Source organism: Mustela erminea, chromosome 5 (assembly GCF_009829155.1).
Source record: "Mustela erminea isolate mMusErm1 chromosome 5, mMusErm1.Pri, whole genome shotgun sequence".
Lineage (NCBI taxonomy): Eukaryota > Metazoa > Chordata > Mammalia > Carnivora > Mustelidae > Mustela > Mustela erminea.
In genome coordinates, this window is record NC_045618.1 from 37,360,681 (window position 1) to 37,378,620 (window position 17,940).

Here is a 17,940-nt window from a genome sequence, read left to right on the forward strand (position 1 = left end):
TGGATGGTTCACTATCTGGTTCATTACTCTTTAAAAAACAAATTAAAATTTAAAATTTCACAATAATCAGGGGTGCCTGGGTGGCTCAGTTGGTTAAGCGTCCAACTAGATTTCGCCTCAAGTCGTGATCTTGGGGTCCTGAGATTAAGCCTTGAGTTGGGGCAGAGACTGGAGCCTGCTTGGGAATCTCTCTCTCCCTCACCCTTTGCCACCCACCCCGCTTGTACTCTCTGCCTCTCTCTAAAGAAATGTTTTTTTAAATTTCATTATAATCATTTCATCTACTCTCCATATGTAAAAGGAAACAAGTTTCATGTATCCAACAGAAGTGGATCATGGGGGCGCCTGGGTGGCTCAGTGGGTTAAGCCGCTGCCTTCGGCTCAGGTCATGATCTCAGGGTCCTGGGATCGAGCCCCGCATCGGGCTCTCTGCTCAGCAGGGAGCCTGCTTCCCTCTCTCTCTCTCTCTCTGCCTGCCTCTCCATCTACTTGTGATTTCTCTCTGTAAAATAAATAAATAAAATCTTAAAAAAAAAAAAAAAGATTTAAAAAAAGAAGTGGATCATGAAGTAGTACAGACTAATGTAGCATTATCTTTAAATGCAAGAGCACAAGGGACCACAGAATGACTGGAGGGTATGTTCTGCATTCAGTAAACTCCATAATCTTAAAGTGCCTGGTAAGTAAATCTCAGGCAGGTCTCCCATGAAGATCTTCAAAATCCAAACCACATTTAATAGATGGAGCTAAGAGGCCTGCCAAGAACTGACTCAGGAAGATCTATGTAGGGTCAGTCTCCTAAAAGCCAACATCATCTTACAGAACCAGAAACCATGGTGGTAAAGAAGAAAATGCCTACTCTTTTTATAACATCACTTGATCAAGCTGGGGAAAACTACACTATTTACAAATAACTTCAGTAGTCCCTGCCTGAAAAAAGAAATAATCCAGATATCAAGTGGGATTCTGTCTTCTAAAGAAATATAATCATAACCCTGTAAGGGGTACATAAATTGTGAGGGAAATTTGGGGGAATGGAAGGAAAAAGGAACAGTTTACTTTTCTACTGTGAATTTATCTACAAGCCCTATATCTTTCTTATGAAGAACCAGAGAGGAGACCAGCTATTACACTGGTCCTCATAAACCCACATAGGTGTTAAGGAAAGCACAGTCCTGCTGGTGTTAGGTGAGTTTAGGAAGGCAAGTGTAACATGCTGTCTCTTCCATCAGGCCTAACAAGAAACCAAAGAAAAAGGACTCACTGATTATTTCCCTTGATCAAGGAAAGATCTTAGAGAGGGACTACAAACTCTTTTTCTCACTGAAAATGTTTTGCTAGTTCTGTAAAAATAATGTTAATAACAATGTTTTCTAATACTATTAATTTAAAATAATGTTAATTATAGTAACTAGAAATAACACCCTTGAAGTCAGATAAATTCAGCTTTGCCAACTGCTAACCTTGAAAAAGTTAACTTTTTTGAACCTCTTTCCCATCTATGAAATGAAGCTAATACTTCCTTAATTCACAGGTCTGTGGTGAGCAGTAAGAGAAGTACTGTATGTGAGGTACTCACAGCAGTGACTAGGACACAGTAAGGAATCAACAATTATTATAATATTATTACTGCCTCACTAATCTGCTTTGTACTTTTATCTGAACAATCCAATAATTATTGGCTAACAATTCTTTCTTAAGAAAGTTTGTTAATAGTACATACCTTATAATCTATAAAAGATTCTTGTTCCTGTTGACATTGGGAAAGATAATCCTTCATATCATTCAATTCATCTTCATGTATCTTTCTGACTAACTGCTGACGCTTCTGAATCTGAATTGTGCCTGAAAAAATGTGAAAATTTTTGTTAGGGATACACACACATACAACACACACACACACACACACACACACACACACACACACACACCAAACATTATAATGACCAAACATATAATATATATAATATAATACATAAAATATATAATAAAACATTTAATCTTTATATATTTAATTAATTAATCTGGATAGGATCATTTTCTTCAAGGCCAGCATTTCACAGTTGTATAAAAACTCTTATTATATAAACAAAAGAATAAGTAAAATCTCATGGTGTCATTCAACAAGTAGTGGCAGATGAATGTTAATAAAAATCAGTCCAAGGTTAATGTATATTTTTTAATTTAGCATACACCCTGGGACGTTTAAGCACTTCACTATCCTTTTGACTAAAACAAGCCAGCCTATGTTACCCTTAGAAAAAAAAAAAGAAAAAAAAACTTAAAAACTTATACACTGTTTCTAATCTTACGATATTGAGGGCACTCAATTTTGTTGTTTTTGAGAGATCGTTGAGGGACATAAAGTGTTGTCTTCAACGGGGAAAGGAACCGTAGAATCTATTCATAGGATGTAAGTCAATAAGGAAAAATAAAAACGTCTTTTTCTCACTATAATTTGCCTAGTAAATGATGTTACACAGCCCAAAAAGTACAAGGAAAATAACTGCCTGTGATTACCCACCATTCTCATAGCCAAATCATTTACGAGTTCTGCATTAGTTAGGTCTGTACTAGAGTACCACCAACCTCATCCCTGCAGTGGTGAAGTCTTAAACCAACTAGGATTCTCTATATTTTAACCCTAAAAACCAAAATGTTAATTTGCCAAGACATGCTGTTCACATGCTGCTTGCTACATGCCTCATGCATGAGAGAAAGGAAAAAAAAAAACACAAAAACACAACAACACTGAATCAAAAAATAAGGCAAAAGGCATTTGGCAACCTTGACCTTAACATCTACCAAGTGACATATTATTACTATAACACAGGATTTTGCAATGAAAGTTTACTATGTCTTCCCCTACTGCTAAAAGAAGCTAACTTTCAATTTCTTTGATAATCTTGAAAAACACTAAGGAAAACTTTTGCCAAATCACAAACAACTGTTACCAGCTATCATATTCTTCTGTTAAGATTCATTTCCTCTCTTTCAATTTTCGAATTTACAAAAGCAGGTAGATTTGTCTCAATATTACTCAAAAGAATCTCAGATTTTTTTGAATGCTGAAAATTCATTTGTATTTCCCACAATAACAGAAAACCTCTCTTTTCAAACTGCTGACAGGATGAATTCCTTTACCCGCTGGAAAATAACCTAAAACTACGTGTTGAGATCTCAATTTGCCCATGTTGGACAACTGTCTTTATGTGGCTTTTATTTATCTAATAACTATTGGTTTTTTCTTTTTCCTACATCTTCAGCCACCTAACTATAAAGTGTTACCACCCAAGGTACAATCTTCGGCCTTCATGTCATGTATACCAATCTGCCTATCTTAATCATAAAAACCCAATTTTTGCTATCCCTGCTGTAAGATTTCTCTTCTGAGTCCAATCTTACCAGAGCTTCTTGCCAATACATCCAGCTGCCTGTTGGGTGCAATTCTGGGAACATCTTCACGAAAAAAATCGAACCATAACACCTGCCCTAAACCATTTTAGAATAAAGTTTAATAAAAACGGCCAAACTGTGCTCACCATCATATTTATCATCTAGCAAAACTTTCCTAGAAACACCCCTAATTCCAAAAATAAAGCAGCTGGCACACTTCTTGGAATTTAAAAAATAAACCACTAATATCACAAGTTATGTTTTCCATTATTACTTCAGTGTCCCTTATTTCACTAACCTTTTCTCCACCCCGACCTTCACAATAATTGTCAAGACCCTGATCATCAACAGCAGGATTATAAACAGTCTTAACTGTCTTAATTTTTCTTATTCAATATGCCTCTTTGCACTTTTCCTCTAAAATTACCATGAGGTCACTCCATAAATCAAACTCTTACCCGGATTCCAAGATGTTTTACAACATTACACCAACCCATGTACTAACATGTTTTACTCCACTATTTCTCTACTCTGCTGTAGTCCAGTCAGGCTTCTCCTTGCTCCCAAACCCAGCAAAGTTTACTTTCAGGTTGTCAGGTTCTCAATTGCTGGAATGCTCCACTTTCCCTCCGACTAGCATAAACGTTAAGACTAGACCCTGCTCAAATCCTACCACCTTCAGGATGACTCAGTAAGTATAGCTTTTGGGCTATAATTCTCTTTCCTGTGCTACATAGCTTAGCACCCAGATATATTCTGTTACAGTGTCTGAAGAGCAGGATAACCTATCAATACTTAAAGTCATTAATACCATGAGAAAATCAAATCGACTGAACCTCACTGTTGATTTAGAATATGGATAGCCTACAATGTAAAGAAAGCATACGGAAGACAGGTGCTTCATACATGAAGATTTTTTTTTTTTTAACTTTTGTAAGCATTTTCAGAACCTGAAGGAGTAGCAAATACCTGTAATACACTGTTTTACTATCCTCAATCCTGTTAATTCTCCCCTCCTTCTGGGATAGATCTGATTCTCCAAATTTATAAAGAGCTGCAGTTGGCAAATGCCCTGAGTAATTCACTTAAATAGTATGTTTTTGTTAAATAATTAGTAAGCAAACAACTGATTATGGAGTATGCAATGACTAACTTCATGGTGCATGAGAAATTCAAACTGGTTCTGAAATCAACTCAAACGAGCTCTTTAAGTGTTGAGATCAGTGCCAGAATTAAGGGAAAAAGTGATGTCCTTTAAACAGTGACCCTGAAAAACTAACTGTTTTTATATGTTCGCTGAGTCAATCTCATCACCACGCAAAACTACTTCATATTACCCAGGCTTTTCATATTCCGAAAGGATAATTTTTAAAAGTACAGGAAAATGTTTTATTAGATATAATCACTGAAGTAAATTTTACAAGTAACCAAACACTTATTTAAACAAAGCAGCAATTTTGCTCCTTCTACAAAATACTTAAAGGTCATGCAATTGGTAGTTTTAATGCAATCTGGATTAACATTAAATCACTGTCCACATTTTTTAGTAAGAAAAAAAGATCAAGATAAGACCTTCTCGTTTGTTAACTCCATGTTTACCTGTGGGGGGAAAAATCATTCTCAAAAATACACTCATACATTTGTTTCAACTAGAAAATAAACAAAAGTATGCATATTACTTCAAGTCAAATCTCATTACAATAACCTTCAAGGAAGGATACAAATTATACTATCTCAGTATTAAATTCAAGCAGGTATCCACCACGAGTCTAAATGCTTATTTTTAGCAATATAAATTTAAACAAGAAACATATTTTACTAACTCTGACTTTAAACAAATATTGTCTCAAGTTTCTTCTAACATTACACTATGTATGTTTTTAATGCATCCTTTCCACACATTAACAAAGGGTACATGTAACTCTTCAATTTTTGCATAAAGAAGACATTGTTGAAAGGAACTAACAAAACGGGAATATTCCAAAGTTAAATTGTGGATCATACCAGCAAAAAAACCTAGAAGTACTTCATGTATAGCAAACTGAAATTTGTAAAACTGACAAGATCTAAAACATCTGTTTAAAGTGTTTTTTTTCAAAATTTTAATACAGAGTGTGTGAATGAGCATGAAGTTTTCAGTTCTCAAACAGTCTCATCTTTATACAAAATGTTGAATAAGACTCAATGGTAAGGCTCCCCAATGAAAAATTATACCACATGAAATTCCTTCCTCTTTTCATCTAAGACACTTTTAAAGGGTTTAAAGATAATCAATATACATAAACATTAACAAGGAAAATAACAAGCAAAGTTTAGGGGCACCTGGGTGGCTCAAGGGTTAAGCTCAGGCAAAGAGGCCTTTCTGTCTGCCCTTCCCTGCCCCTCATGCTCTCTCGCTCTGTTATCGAATAAATAAAATCTTTTTAAAAAATTAAAAACAGGGGTGCATGGGTGGCTCAGTGGGTTAAAGCCTCTGCCTTCAGCTCAGGTCATGATCCTAGGGTCCTGGGATCCAGCCCCGTATGGGGCTCTCTGCTCAGCAGGGAGCCTGCTTCCCTTACTCTGTCTCTGCCTGCCTCTCTGCCTACTTATCATCTCTGTCTGTCAAATAAATAAATAAAATCTTTTAAAAAATTAAAAACAAAAAATAAACAAACAGGCATGCTAAATCACGAGAGACTGTGGACTCTGAAAAACAATCTGAGGGGTTTGGAGTGGCGGGGGTGTGGAAGGTTGGGGTACCAGGTGTTGGGTATTATAGAGGGCACGGATTGCGAAAAAATAATGAATACTGTTTTTCTGAAAATAAATAAATTGAAAAAATTAAAAAAAAGCATGCTAAAAATCCCTACATTTCTTTTTTTTTTTTTTTTTTTAAGATTTTATTTATTTATTTGACAGAGAGAAATCACAAGTAGACAGAGAGGCAGGCAGAGAGAGAGAGAGGGAAGCAGGCTCCCTGCCAAGCAGAGAGCCCGATGCGGGACTCGATCCCAGGACCCTGAGATCATGACCTGAGCCGAAGGCAGCGGCTTAACCCACTGAGCCACCCAGGCACCCCAAAAAAATCCCTACATTTCTTAAGTAAATACCATCTAACGTAAGTGAAAATAGCTTTGTGAGAAAGGTAGCACTGTGCCCATTTTCCAAATGAGAAACCTGAGGCTCAAATAAACAGCAAGCTTTCCAAGGTCATATATTTAATGATGACACTGAAAACAGTTCCCAGAATTCCTCTCTTAGCAAGTGCCCATACACATGATTTGTTTACGTGTAACCAACTTTCAAATACTTACCATAGAAATGCCCAAATCCCATGCTGATTGCAATCACCAAAGCAAGTATAACACACTTATTCAGACCACTGCTGAACTGGCGTTTACACAGCTCCTTAGATGGGTCAGTTTCTTGTTCAGGGAGTTGCCGTTCTTCGGATTCTGAACTAGAAACAGTCTTCTTCCTTGCGCGGCGGCGTCTAAAAGCAGGACTAGGCTGATGACTGGTTTCATCACTACTTGATTCGTTGTCGCTAGGCTGGGATGAAAATACTATTTTAAAAAGAAAAATGTAAATATTAAAAATTTTAGAATAGCTTTTCCAATAAATATGATTTAGAATAGTCAATGCCATCCCTACGTGTCCTTTTACATAAGACAGCCAAAACCAAAAACAAATAACACAAAAAGAAACTCAAGTTTTCAAGTTTTTCAACATAAAACCAAAACAGAAAAGATTTCAACTGTGATACACAAGAATCTATTAATCATGTTCTGTGTCTTTGAGGGTTTATTTGGTTTTATTTTTTTAACTTCTCTTCTAGTTTACACTGTTAGAACAATCATTCTCAAAGCCTATTAAATTTCTTTGCTATTACAGCCATAAACAGATACTGTTTCTAGAAAGAAAAAGAAACTCTCTTCTTTCAATTGCAAAAGGAGGTAATTTAAGCTCAACTGTTTAAGGAACACATGGAGGTATATGAACAGTTCCTGCAACTTACAAAGTACAGTAACTACCAAAAGTTTTCTTGGGTGAATCTGGACCCTAGTTTCATTTCCATCCTTTGAGTCCATAATCAACATTCAAAGCACTATAGTTTAACAGGTTTCCAGAAGTCAGATGAGCCCTTCCCTTCGACTGCCACTCTTACTAGAAGATTATTAATTTTACCCTCTAGTAAATATGTCAGCATGAGGAAGTGACACAACAGCTATCTCCGATATTAAGGACTAGTCTGGTGCTGCTCCTTTATGAAAAGAACAGTAAAGAACAACAACAAAAAAATCCATAAGAAATCTCAAGTCCTGGAAATATATCCACTAAAAAAAAATCACCTTCAGTTTTTTTAAATGTAGAACTTGTTAACACTGTTCTACCAATCAATAAACTACATATTGACACAGTAAGTTAGATGGCTCAGTAATAATTTCCACAGACCAGTTATAAGGAAGAAAAAAAAAGGAACTAAAAGTAAGGATAAAATGTGAACCTCAATTTGATACAAACAGCTCCAAACAACAAACATCCATGCTTCAAAAAAGCAAAACAGTTCCTCAGAAGACAGGATATCCATGCCACAGGAAAAGTTGGTGACTTGGGTTAGGCAGTACTTTTTAAAGATGGGTCACAGAGGATCTGGTTAACTTTCACACCGACAACACCAAACACACAGAAAGAACTACTGGATGAATGATTATTTCTAGTATTTAGTTATACAGATGCCACTGAGAGTTCTTTTGGTCATGACCCTTATGCCCATCATGTTTATCTGGTTATTCTTGATCACTAGTTTTTTCCAGATGCCGTTGCCTCAGCTGTGAGGTTATATTTCTTGGACAAAGAGAAAGAAAGGAAGACTTAAATAAAGCATTACATAACACAAAGGCATTCAAGATTATGGCTGGAGTATTTAAGTCAGACTTTCTGGCAGTATTAAGATGGGTAAACGTAAAAACAAACCATTTGTCAAAATTCCTTAAATAAATTTAATTCTATTGCCTTCATCATAGATTCTAAGTAAACAAGCCAGCCTAATCCATATTAATAAATTCATACCCTTATCTAATGCTTCCATCTTTTTTAACCCATATATCTAATAGCTAAAGTATTTCGATTTTTAAATTTCTTTCAAAACTTAATTTGGCCCATAGTCCAAGATGCAGGCAATGCAAAGGCATGCAATAAGCTTAGCCAGCTTTATTACAAGATCACTTTGAACACCTGTTTAGAGTATCACAGATGACAACAGTTATCTTTAAAGCACTAAGTAAATAGTAAATGTGACTAGGCACACTCAGCTCAAGAAAAGCTGATCAGATTTAGTCACACCACCTTGGAAAGCGAGTTGGCTAGGAACATGGTGTTTCAGCTGATCATCCCATCCCCTTATGCATTCAGGAATCTTCCACAGCTTCTCCCACCACCTTTCTTTTGTGAATAAACAGGAAAAAAGATGTATAAAGCTTTATTATAAAGACTAAAAAGGAAAAAGAAAATTGAAAATACTTATTTTAATTATCACTCAACACTGTTATTTGTGCTCCATCAAAATTGAACAATCACACCTTTAAAAAAAACATCTATGCAAAGACAAGCTTTTCTACAGCTACCAATTTTGCTTTCTTGGGGGAGACTCCAGTGCAAGGGAGTGGCTAGTATTCTTAAATGAACAAAAGGTATATTGCCACAAGAATTTAATTTAGAAGAAGAAACAACTTGGAATCCTACAGAGATGGAGAAGAAGGGAAAGGAAAAATCAAAATAACCAGGCAATGGGGAGCAGGGGGTTAACAAACCAAAAAAATAGGAGGTGAGAGAGAACGTAGACTCTTCGCAATGGATTTATATATATATAGTATTTTCAACATAATCCAAAATGCCATTTTTAAAAATTATTTTATATAACACTTTCTTTACTGAAATAATTCATTCCTTTAGGAGAGAGAGAAATGGATAAAAATACTCCTAGTAAAATATTTCTCTTAACTGAAACTGTAAAATTCCCAAGAAGTCCAAGTTCAGAAAGGAGATAAACACCAGAATAATGTGCTTTGAAGTATCCAAGTTCCTGAAAAAATTAAGTTTGTAGGATCAATTTCCTAAACATCTGCTTGGACCATTCTGCAATACTCCTACTTCAATGTGACTACTTTTTGTGGCCCGTGAATATTCTCAAATTAAACCATCATCTATAGTCTTCCAAAAAAATAAAGGAAAGAAGGAAAAAAGAAGACTACTTTAAAACAGTGTGAATCCTAGATTTAAACAAACAAAATAAAATTTGATAAACAAAAAAGATTCTAAAGTCAATTTGTTAGTCCTTGTAATAAATATACTATGTAAACCATTCTGGCAAAGGCTGACCACTAATAATGCCAGATCAGCATTCAAATACTTGAATAAAGTGTTTTTAAGCTCTTGTTTATAGCCAAACTGATATACTAAGTGAAAATAACTTGCCATTAAATGAGATAGCTAAACATCTTTACTTGACTTTTTATTAGCTTGAAGTGGAGTAACAGAAATTCCATTGTCTGATACTGGCAAATGTAAATATTAAAGAATGGTAAACTCTAAGAAAATGATCTAAAATAAACATATCCTTATTTTTGAATCAAATTAGGATATTTTGGAATCACTAGCCGTGTTCCAACTTGTCTTTCTCTCAATTCATCCCTGAGTTACAAGTGTTCGTTAATAACTGTGCGTTAATTATAGCTTTGTTTCTTTTATTTCCCTTTGTGTCTAAATATTTATGTGCACCTTGAAAGGTGTTACATACACCCCTCAAGCTGAGCCAAAGAAATATAGAAAGGAATTAGCTCAGGAATTCCCATTTTAACCTCCAAATCATTGTCTGAATAGTAGGCAATGAGTGCCTTAAATGTGACTTAAAATAGGCACACTTTCATAACTCAATCTACAATGAAAGATACAAAGGTCAGGGGCTTTGGGATCTGCTGTATTGCCAGCTCTCTGAACTCTGTTTAGCACATAAGGAGCATTCAACAGATGTTTGTTAAATGATTAATAATTGAAAGGATCTAACAGACTTCAATAAGAAGCTTCTTCCACAATTTCTAGAAATTAAAATTTGTACCACGGTAAACAGAAATTTTAACTTTCTCCTATTTTTACTTACAATGGCTTAATCTTCTACCCTTAAATACCTAAAATATATCAAATGCATTCTGGAGTGTTTCAGACAATAACAAAGCTCCTTGAAGATTTTTTTTTTCATCTTTTACTTAATAAAAGATGGTATTTACTGTTATAGCAATTCTGCTCTTGGGACCTACAATCTAAGAAAACACTAGACATAACAGTAGATTTTGCAAAAAATCTTAAATATATTAAAAACTTGGCCATTGTATAAAAGGTGGTCCTAAGACACCGTAGGTCTCTATCAGTGTACTCTTTATGCAGCTCTTACCAGTTTCTGGCTGACAAAATGTATATTGGCTGCTGGAAGAAGACCCCATGTTAAAGTCTTCTGGACTCTGCACTTCTTCAACAATTAGAGCTTCCGGATTTCCAGTTTCTTCTAACTTAGGTGGCTCAAGGGTAACAATATCAGAATCATCACTGACAGTTCCAAAATAGACATTGTCTTCAGATGACTTTGCTTCTTCTCTCTGAGGAATAATTTTAAAGACAGTGAATTCAACAATTTTTTGAGAGCCTTATATTTTCTACGTAGCTCAAAGTATACAACAGTACTTAAGTACTGTGGTAATTTGGGCTTAAAAGATATAGGAGTCCTGCCCAAAAGACAAAGATGACAATAGCAGGCTCATCTTTTAGTTCAAATCACCATCGAACACCTTGACCAGTCTTTCAGAATTAGAACAAACTGCTGCCTAATCGTTGTAGGCTGCAGAAGATAAGAAGCCCACCATTAAAATCAAGGACAACAGAAAAGAGAGGATTCATTTCTCACTAATCCCATGGGTTTATTTGACCATAACTCTGTAGTCAGGAAGCCCATAAGACTGATAACAAATTTCCATGGTTATATATGTAATAAACTTCAATAGCTATGCCATGTAAAAATCATCTAATCTAGTTTTATCAAGAAGTCAAGTAAAGCGGTGCCTGGGTGGCTCAGTGGGTTAAGCCGCTGCCTTTGGCTCAGGTCACGATCTCAGGGTCCTAGGATCGAGCCACGCATCGGGCTCTCTGCTTGGCGGGGAGCCTGCTTCCCCTCTCTCTATGCCTACTTGTGATCTCTCTCTCTGTCAAAAAATAAATTAAATCTTTAAGAAGAAAAAAAAAGAAGTCAAGTAAAACATCAAAAAACAAGATTTAGGTTGTTCAAAAATTTAAAAATGAATCTTCCTTTTTTGATAAACCCTAATAAATTATTTTTCTACATAATTCAAGAATGTAATCTATTTCCAAAAAAAATTATTAGAGGGTAAATGAATAGAAATTACTTTTATAATTACTTCGATAAATTAAAAGACATCTCACTTAAGAGTTTAGAAGACAGAAGCTAAACTCTAATAATAAAAGTGACCAATCTGGGGCGCCTGGGTGGCTCAGTGGGTTAAGGCCTCTGCCTTTGGCTCGGGTCATGATCCCAGAGTCCAGGGATTGAGCCCCACATCGGGCTCTCCGCTCAGCAGGGAGTCTGCTTCCTCCTCTCTCTCTGCCTGCCTCTCTGCCTACTTGTAATCTCTGCCTGTCAAATAAATAAATAAAAATCTTAAAAAAAAAAAAAAAAGTGACCAATCTATGGAATCTCAAAATTTTTAATAAAGGTTATTAGTAATTCGAAGAGGAAAAGAACGCACAACTAGAAATGGAAGCTTTAATTATTCCTTAGTATTCACTAAAGAATATTGCTTATCATGTATCTACAGAGTACAACACAAGTTTACCTCAAGTGCTGACTTTGTTTCCTCCAAAGCTGGATAAGCAGTTTCTCCCATTAACACTGTGTCATTCTGGCTACTCTCTGATATAAAGCAAAGATCAATTCAATCAATTACACTTAATTGAGTTTTGTAGTCCACACAGATTATAATCTGAGTACATAAAATCTAGTCCTATTTTTTGAAGTAGATTTATTTAAATCACATATACTACAGTTGCTAAAAACTTCTCTGGCAATTGGCTTATATATAGTACTTTCAACATAATCCAAAATGTATTTTTTAAAGTATTTTATATTAACACTTTCTTTACTGAAATAATTCATTCCTTCAGAAGAGATAGCAATGGATAAAAATACTCCTAGTAAAATATTTCTCTTAACTGAAACTGCAAACTGTTGCTAAAAAGATCTTTATATTTTAAATATAATTATTTGAAATTGTCAGAGGATAATTTTAGATATTGAATTCATTTAGTATCTACTAAAAAAACAATATAAATCTCTAAGTAAACATAATCTTTACTTTACAATACAAAAGTACCGAATCCAGTGTGCCTGTAAATACCTGTTAATATGGAAAACCAATTTTCAGACGTCTGATGTTACATTTCCTACATTCCTAAAAGTAGCACTATTCTAATGACTGTTAATGCTTGGTAATACAAAAATCAAAACTATCTTCAAATTATGAATTTTTTGCAATAAAAAGGATTATAAAAAGCATTCAAAAGAACACAGGAAAGCAAAATAATGTCACTATAGCAAATGTATTTTATTAAAAACTCCTCAAAGGAAAAATGTACCAAAAAAACCAACTGGAGTTTATAAAATCATATTTTAAATGAAAAAGTCTATAAAATTGAAGTTAAAAATATTAAAACAATGTGATAAACATATATAAATTTTATGCATAACAAAGAACATATACTAAATGTTAACAGCAGTTATCACCAGATAAAAAGAATTAAAGGTGACTTAAAATTTTTTTTGCTCATTATTTTTTTTCTGTCATGAATGTGTATTTCTTATATAATTCAGCCCCTCCAAAAAAAAAACAGGAGAAAAAAAGAGAAAAATTACCCCATTCATATGTGTTAGAAAGCCTCTAGCAGCATATTAATCTGAAATTAAGACACTTCAAAAAAGATGTACTTGGGTCCAAGGACTCCCAAGGAGTAAAACTCCTTTTACATATGTGAGTATGGGCATTTCTTGGGAGAAAACATTCACAGCTTTCAGATTCTCAAGGAGATCTCTGACCTATCAAAGATAAGAATCACTGTTCAAAGGAGAATAATCAATACACAGGCTGAAAACAAGATTTACAGATATAATCTATGGTATTTCTAGCCATGACCCATATACTTTATTCTCCTGAGGAAATGTTCTGTTTACATTTCAATGCAGTTTTTAAAGAAGCTTAAGACATAATTTAAAAATGAAGAGTACGGCAGTTAAATGCCTTTTACCACCTCTAACCAAAAGTAATGTGAAGTGTGATGACAGATAACTAAAGAATCTGAGTTTAGTAAATCCCTTATGACTAATTATTTTGTACATCACTAGTCTTAATCAAGATTAGCAATATTTAGTTACCGGTTACAAGTGTAGTATGAAAGAGTTATACAAACGCCTAAATAATACACTACAGCTGTCAATAAGCAAACCCCTGGACAGGTTGGTACCACTACCTAATCCACACCAAAATTCTAGTCATTCAGCGACCTGATCATTTAGATTAGCTAGAAAGGCTGCCCACCTAGAAAAAAGGCAAGACTCTTACTGTCGTTCACACATTCTATTATTATTTAAAAACAAACAAACAAACAAACAAACAAACCAGACTCTTTTTCGTATCTTACCTCCCTGCTCTGGCTGCAATACTTGTAGCTCCTCTTGCTCTAAAGATGTACATTCTGGAGCGAGCTCACAGCTGTCACTGGTTGTACCATGTTCAGAATTCACCATCTCTGTATCAGACCCCTAAGAAAAAAACGATAATCAGTTCTATGTCTATCAGCCACTCAAAGTTGATTATTACTACATGTAGATACTTAAACTGGCCAAAGTCCTAGATGCTGCCATTCTCTGAAGGGAGCAGTATCTAATCTGACTACCTTTTCTTCAATTTAGTCCATAAAGGTCTATGGCAATGAAATGGCAGAATGGAATCGCAGGCTTAGATTCTAAGAGAAGTTAGCCAAGTCAAACCCTCTACTCTATTTTATAAGCCCAAGCAATAAATTTGATCCCAGAGGATAAGTTTTTAAACTAAACTTTAGCTGCTTCTGTTATTTTACCTCTACCCAACATTTAAGAAGGTACTGTGCAAGACATTTTGCTATGTATTATGAAATATAAAAAATTCAAATCCAAAATTCAAATTTACAGCCTATTCAGAGAAACTTTCACATTCAAATAATTATTTACTATGGCAATGTAGAACTAAAAAAGTCTAAGGGCAAGGATTAAAATAAACTATAGGATTAATGGAGTAAACTTTCCCTACACAATTTTATAGAGTATTCTTTATTCTTCCAAGGTTGTCCTTCCTACTTTGATGCCAGACTGTCTTCTGTGTAATAATACAGTGGGGGTCTTACAGTTTTTTTTCTCCTCATATCTTATTAGCAAAATAAAGTTAGCCACTAAGCTCCTTCTGTTTGTCCCCATACCCTTCTCCCAATCTTTCCTGTAGTTTACTGATCCATGAAATCAAAGCTCTAAGTTCTCCTGATATATATAACTTGAAACAGCAAAAATTAAAAGAATTCATCAAAGGAGTATGTTTTGAGTTGAATTCTAAAGAGAACTCTGAATGTTAAGACCATGGGATTGCCTAAAGTGGCAGGAAAAAGAAACAGGCAAGGTTAGGGCTGAACTGGGGACTGCAGGGGAGATCAGTACTGTCCTAAAATAGCAATGAGAAAGGAAAAGGAAACACATCTATTAGACATTAGCAGTAGAACCTGCAAACTAGATAAGGAAGAGGGATAAAAACACAAGTATGGGGGCGCCTGGGTGGCTCAGTGGGTTAAGCCGCTGCCTTCGGCTCAGGTCATGATCTCAGGGTCCTGGGATCGAGGCCCGCATCGGGCTCTCTGCTCAGCAGGGAGCCTGCTTCCCTCTCTCTCTCTCTGCCTGCCTCTCCATCTACTTGTGATTTCTCTCTGTCAAATAAATAAATAAAATCTTTAAAAAAAAAAAAAAACCACAAGTATGATCTACTCTATGACCAGATATCTCTAATACAGAATACCCTAATGACACACTTGGCTAAATGCCAGAGAGGTTTACTATCTTGCTTCATACTACAGAATCACAAGTCTCCCACAGCTTCCTTGCTCCTATACTGTTAATTATCCTTGAAGGAGAATTTATTGCTATGGGAGTTGATCTACTTCATAGAAAACAGGCTAAAAATAGAAAAATCACTAATTAAAAAAAGAAAAAAGAAACCACCCCAATCTCAATTGGTAGAGCTGCTATTAAATTTTCAAATTTTACTACAGAAAAATCATTTTTTGGTTAATGTTGATTTTAAGAAGACATAACTAGCCATGTCTAAATCTTAAATTATCAAAGTAATTCTAAAAATTACCACTTAAACTTTTTATTAATCAAGGAAAACAAGTCAAGGCTAAGAGCCCCTAAAAACAAACAGGTAAACTATAGAAAAATCCATTAAAACTTTACGATATAGATGATTTTTAACTTACTGCTTCTACTCATCAGTATTTTTATGATTTTTCTATAGTAAACGTATGTTACCAGTGTGGAAAATAAATTAATGCTTATTATATACTAGTCATGTAACATCATACTTCCTTAACAAAACTCCTTTTTTGAAAGCGTTCTAGCCATAGTCCTTTTTCCATCAAGTTCTGTTAGCAACATAATGTAGCATAACATATCCAAAGTAGAACACATGTTCCCCATGCTCCTTTCTGGTTTAAATGCAGGCTCTGATATTTTCTAGTTACATAATCTTGGGTAAATTAATTACCCTCTCTAAGTTCTAGTTTCCTCAACTATGAAATGAGAATGCAAATCTATACCACAGAGGTTATTTAAAATTCTATGAGATTATAGCTAAAAGTACAGGGCCGAAACAATAATAAACCCTCAACAAATATTTGCCTACTTTCTCGAAGCTGAGAAATGTACCACACAACAATGCAGAAGACGCTGGCTCATGAATGAAGAGTTTTCAGCAGTAAAGTTTAATGTGGGTGGGAAAATGTCCAAGCTAAAGACAATGGAACCTCAGGCTTCAATGCAGCAAACACTGGCCTTTAAAAAACCCAGGTGATACACTGTAGTATTACAAATGGCCTTATAAAAAGTATTAAACAACATACCTCATGATTGATGACAGTCCAGCCACAAGATGAATCACTGTCACTGGAATTTTCAGACATTTTCCAGGTCTACAAATACAAAAACATATTGTCATGTGGGGTACATTTCAAAAAATTCTATAGGAAGCACTATATGTGCCCAAGCAGGAAAAGTAGCTTACTGCCTGCCTTCCAGGTGAAACTGAGACAACCCACCCATAGATTTCTCATACAGGATCTATTAACTGCATACCTGGATGAACAAATAGAACCAAACTTCGAAGACATCCTCCTGAGCTAGAATAGTACAAACAGTCACACTGTAGAAATAAACAAGCTGAATATGAAAGAAGGATTTGGCCACACAGGACAGAAGGGAAAGGAGAAGCCAATTTGAATGTGTGGGTAAATCAAGGGTTGAGAGACCAAATAGGAGAGTGGAAGAGTTCCCAGGCCAAGCAAAATGAAGTCTATTGTGTTGGCAACATGAAGCAATTGAGATTTTTCAAGCAGGGAAGAAACATGATCACAGTTTTTATGAAAATAATGGTGTCAGCAATACTCCACCTAAATTAAAATGTGGGGAGAAGACTAGAAATTGGTTAGAAACTTGTGGTCATTGACAATAACCTAGACTTAAGTCCTAAACCAGCAAATATTCTGGTCATTCTACCTGGTTTATTTTCTCCTTTCTATCTGAAGCTCCTATTTAAACATCAAAACCAAGCTAATTAAATGGAATCTTACTGGCTTTGTTCTATACATTTAAGTCCTATAAATGCTTCTATTATTGTACATACATTGAGAACACATTAAGCCCAACTTGATGGCTGGTGTTTTAATTGAAAGCTCTACTGCAGAAAATTTAATATGGAACCAGTGGTCAAATAAGAACAGGGCAAAAAATATTGGTCTAAATCTTCCATCAGTGACTCTGAAAAAATTAACATTTTGAAAGGAGAAGGTGTTGGGGTGCCTGGGTGGCTCAGTCAGTTAAACATCAGACTCTTGATTTCAGCTCAGGTCATGATCTCAGGATCATGAGATTGAGCCCTGCATTGGGCTCCATGCTGGGCATGGAGCATGCTTAAGATTCTCTCTCCCTTTGTCCCTACTCTCCCCTAAAAATAATAATAAAATAAAATGAGAAGGTTCTTGGTCACTAAGAATATAAAAATTAGCATGTTTTCAAAAAAATTATTCAAAATCTAAAATAAGACATAAAGATGACTGTGAATTTTACTGTCATGCTAAAGCATTTTTTAATAAGTTCACCTGAGATCACTCAATTACATGATTTCTTACTTATAACTGATTAGGGCCCAG

General features: G+C 35.1%; 1 protein-coding gene across 6 annotated transcripts in view; it reads right to left on the reverse strand.

Annotated features, from left to right (window-relative positions):
- Positions 1–17,940, reverse strand: part of CCPG1 (cell cycle progression 1) — a 51,118-nt gene that overhangs the window by 17,135 nt on the left and 16,043 nt on the right. For 3 of the 6 annotated variants that reach the window (XM_032342620.1, XM_032342621.1, XM_032342618.1), the window contains exons 2-9: positions 16,636–16,704; positions 14,137–14,257; positions 12,279–12,355; positions 10,829–11,030; positions 8,728–8,823; positions 6,693–6,944; positions 4,969–4,995; positions 1,724–1,845 (exon numbers count right to left, since the gene is read on the reverse strand). In XM_032342620.1, coding sequence (XP_032198511.1) covers positions 1,724–1,845; positions 4,969–4,995; positions 6,693–6,944; positions 8,728–8,823; positions 10,829–11,030; positions 12,279–12,355; positions 14,137–14,257; positions 16,636–16,704 — 966 coding nt within the window. The remainder of the gene's footprint in view (positions 1–1,723; positions 1,846–4,968; positions 4,996–6,692; positions 6,945–8,727; positions 8,824–10,828; positions 11,031–12,278; positions 12,356–14,136; positions 14,258–16,635; positions 16,705–17,940) is intronic. The other 3 variants (XM_032342622.1, XM_032342619.1, XM_032342623.1) reach the window with 3 other exon arrangements.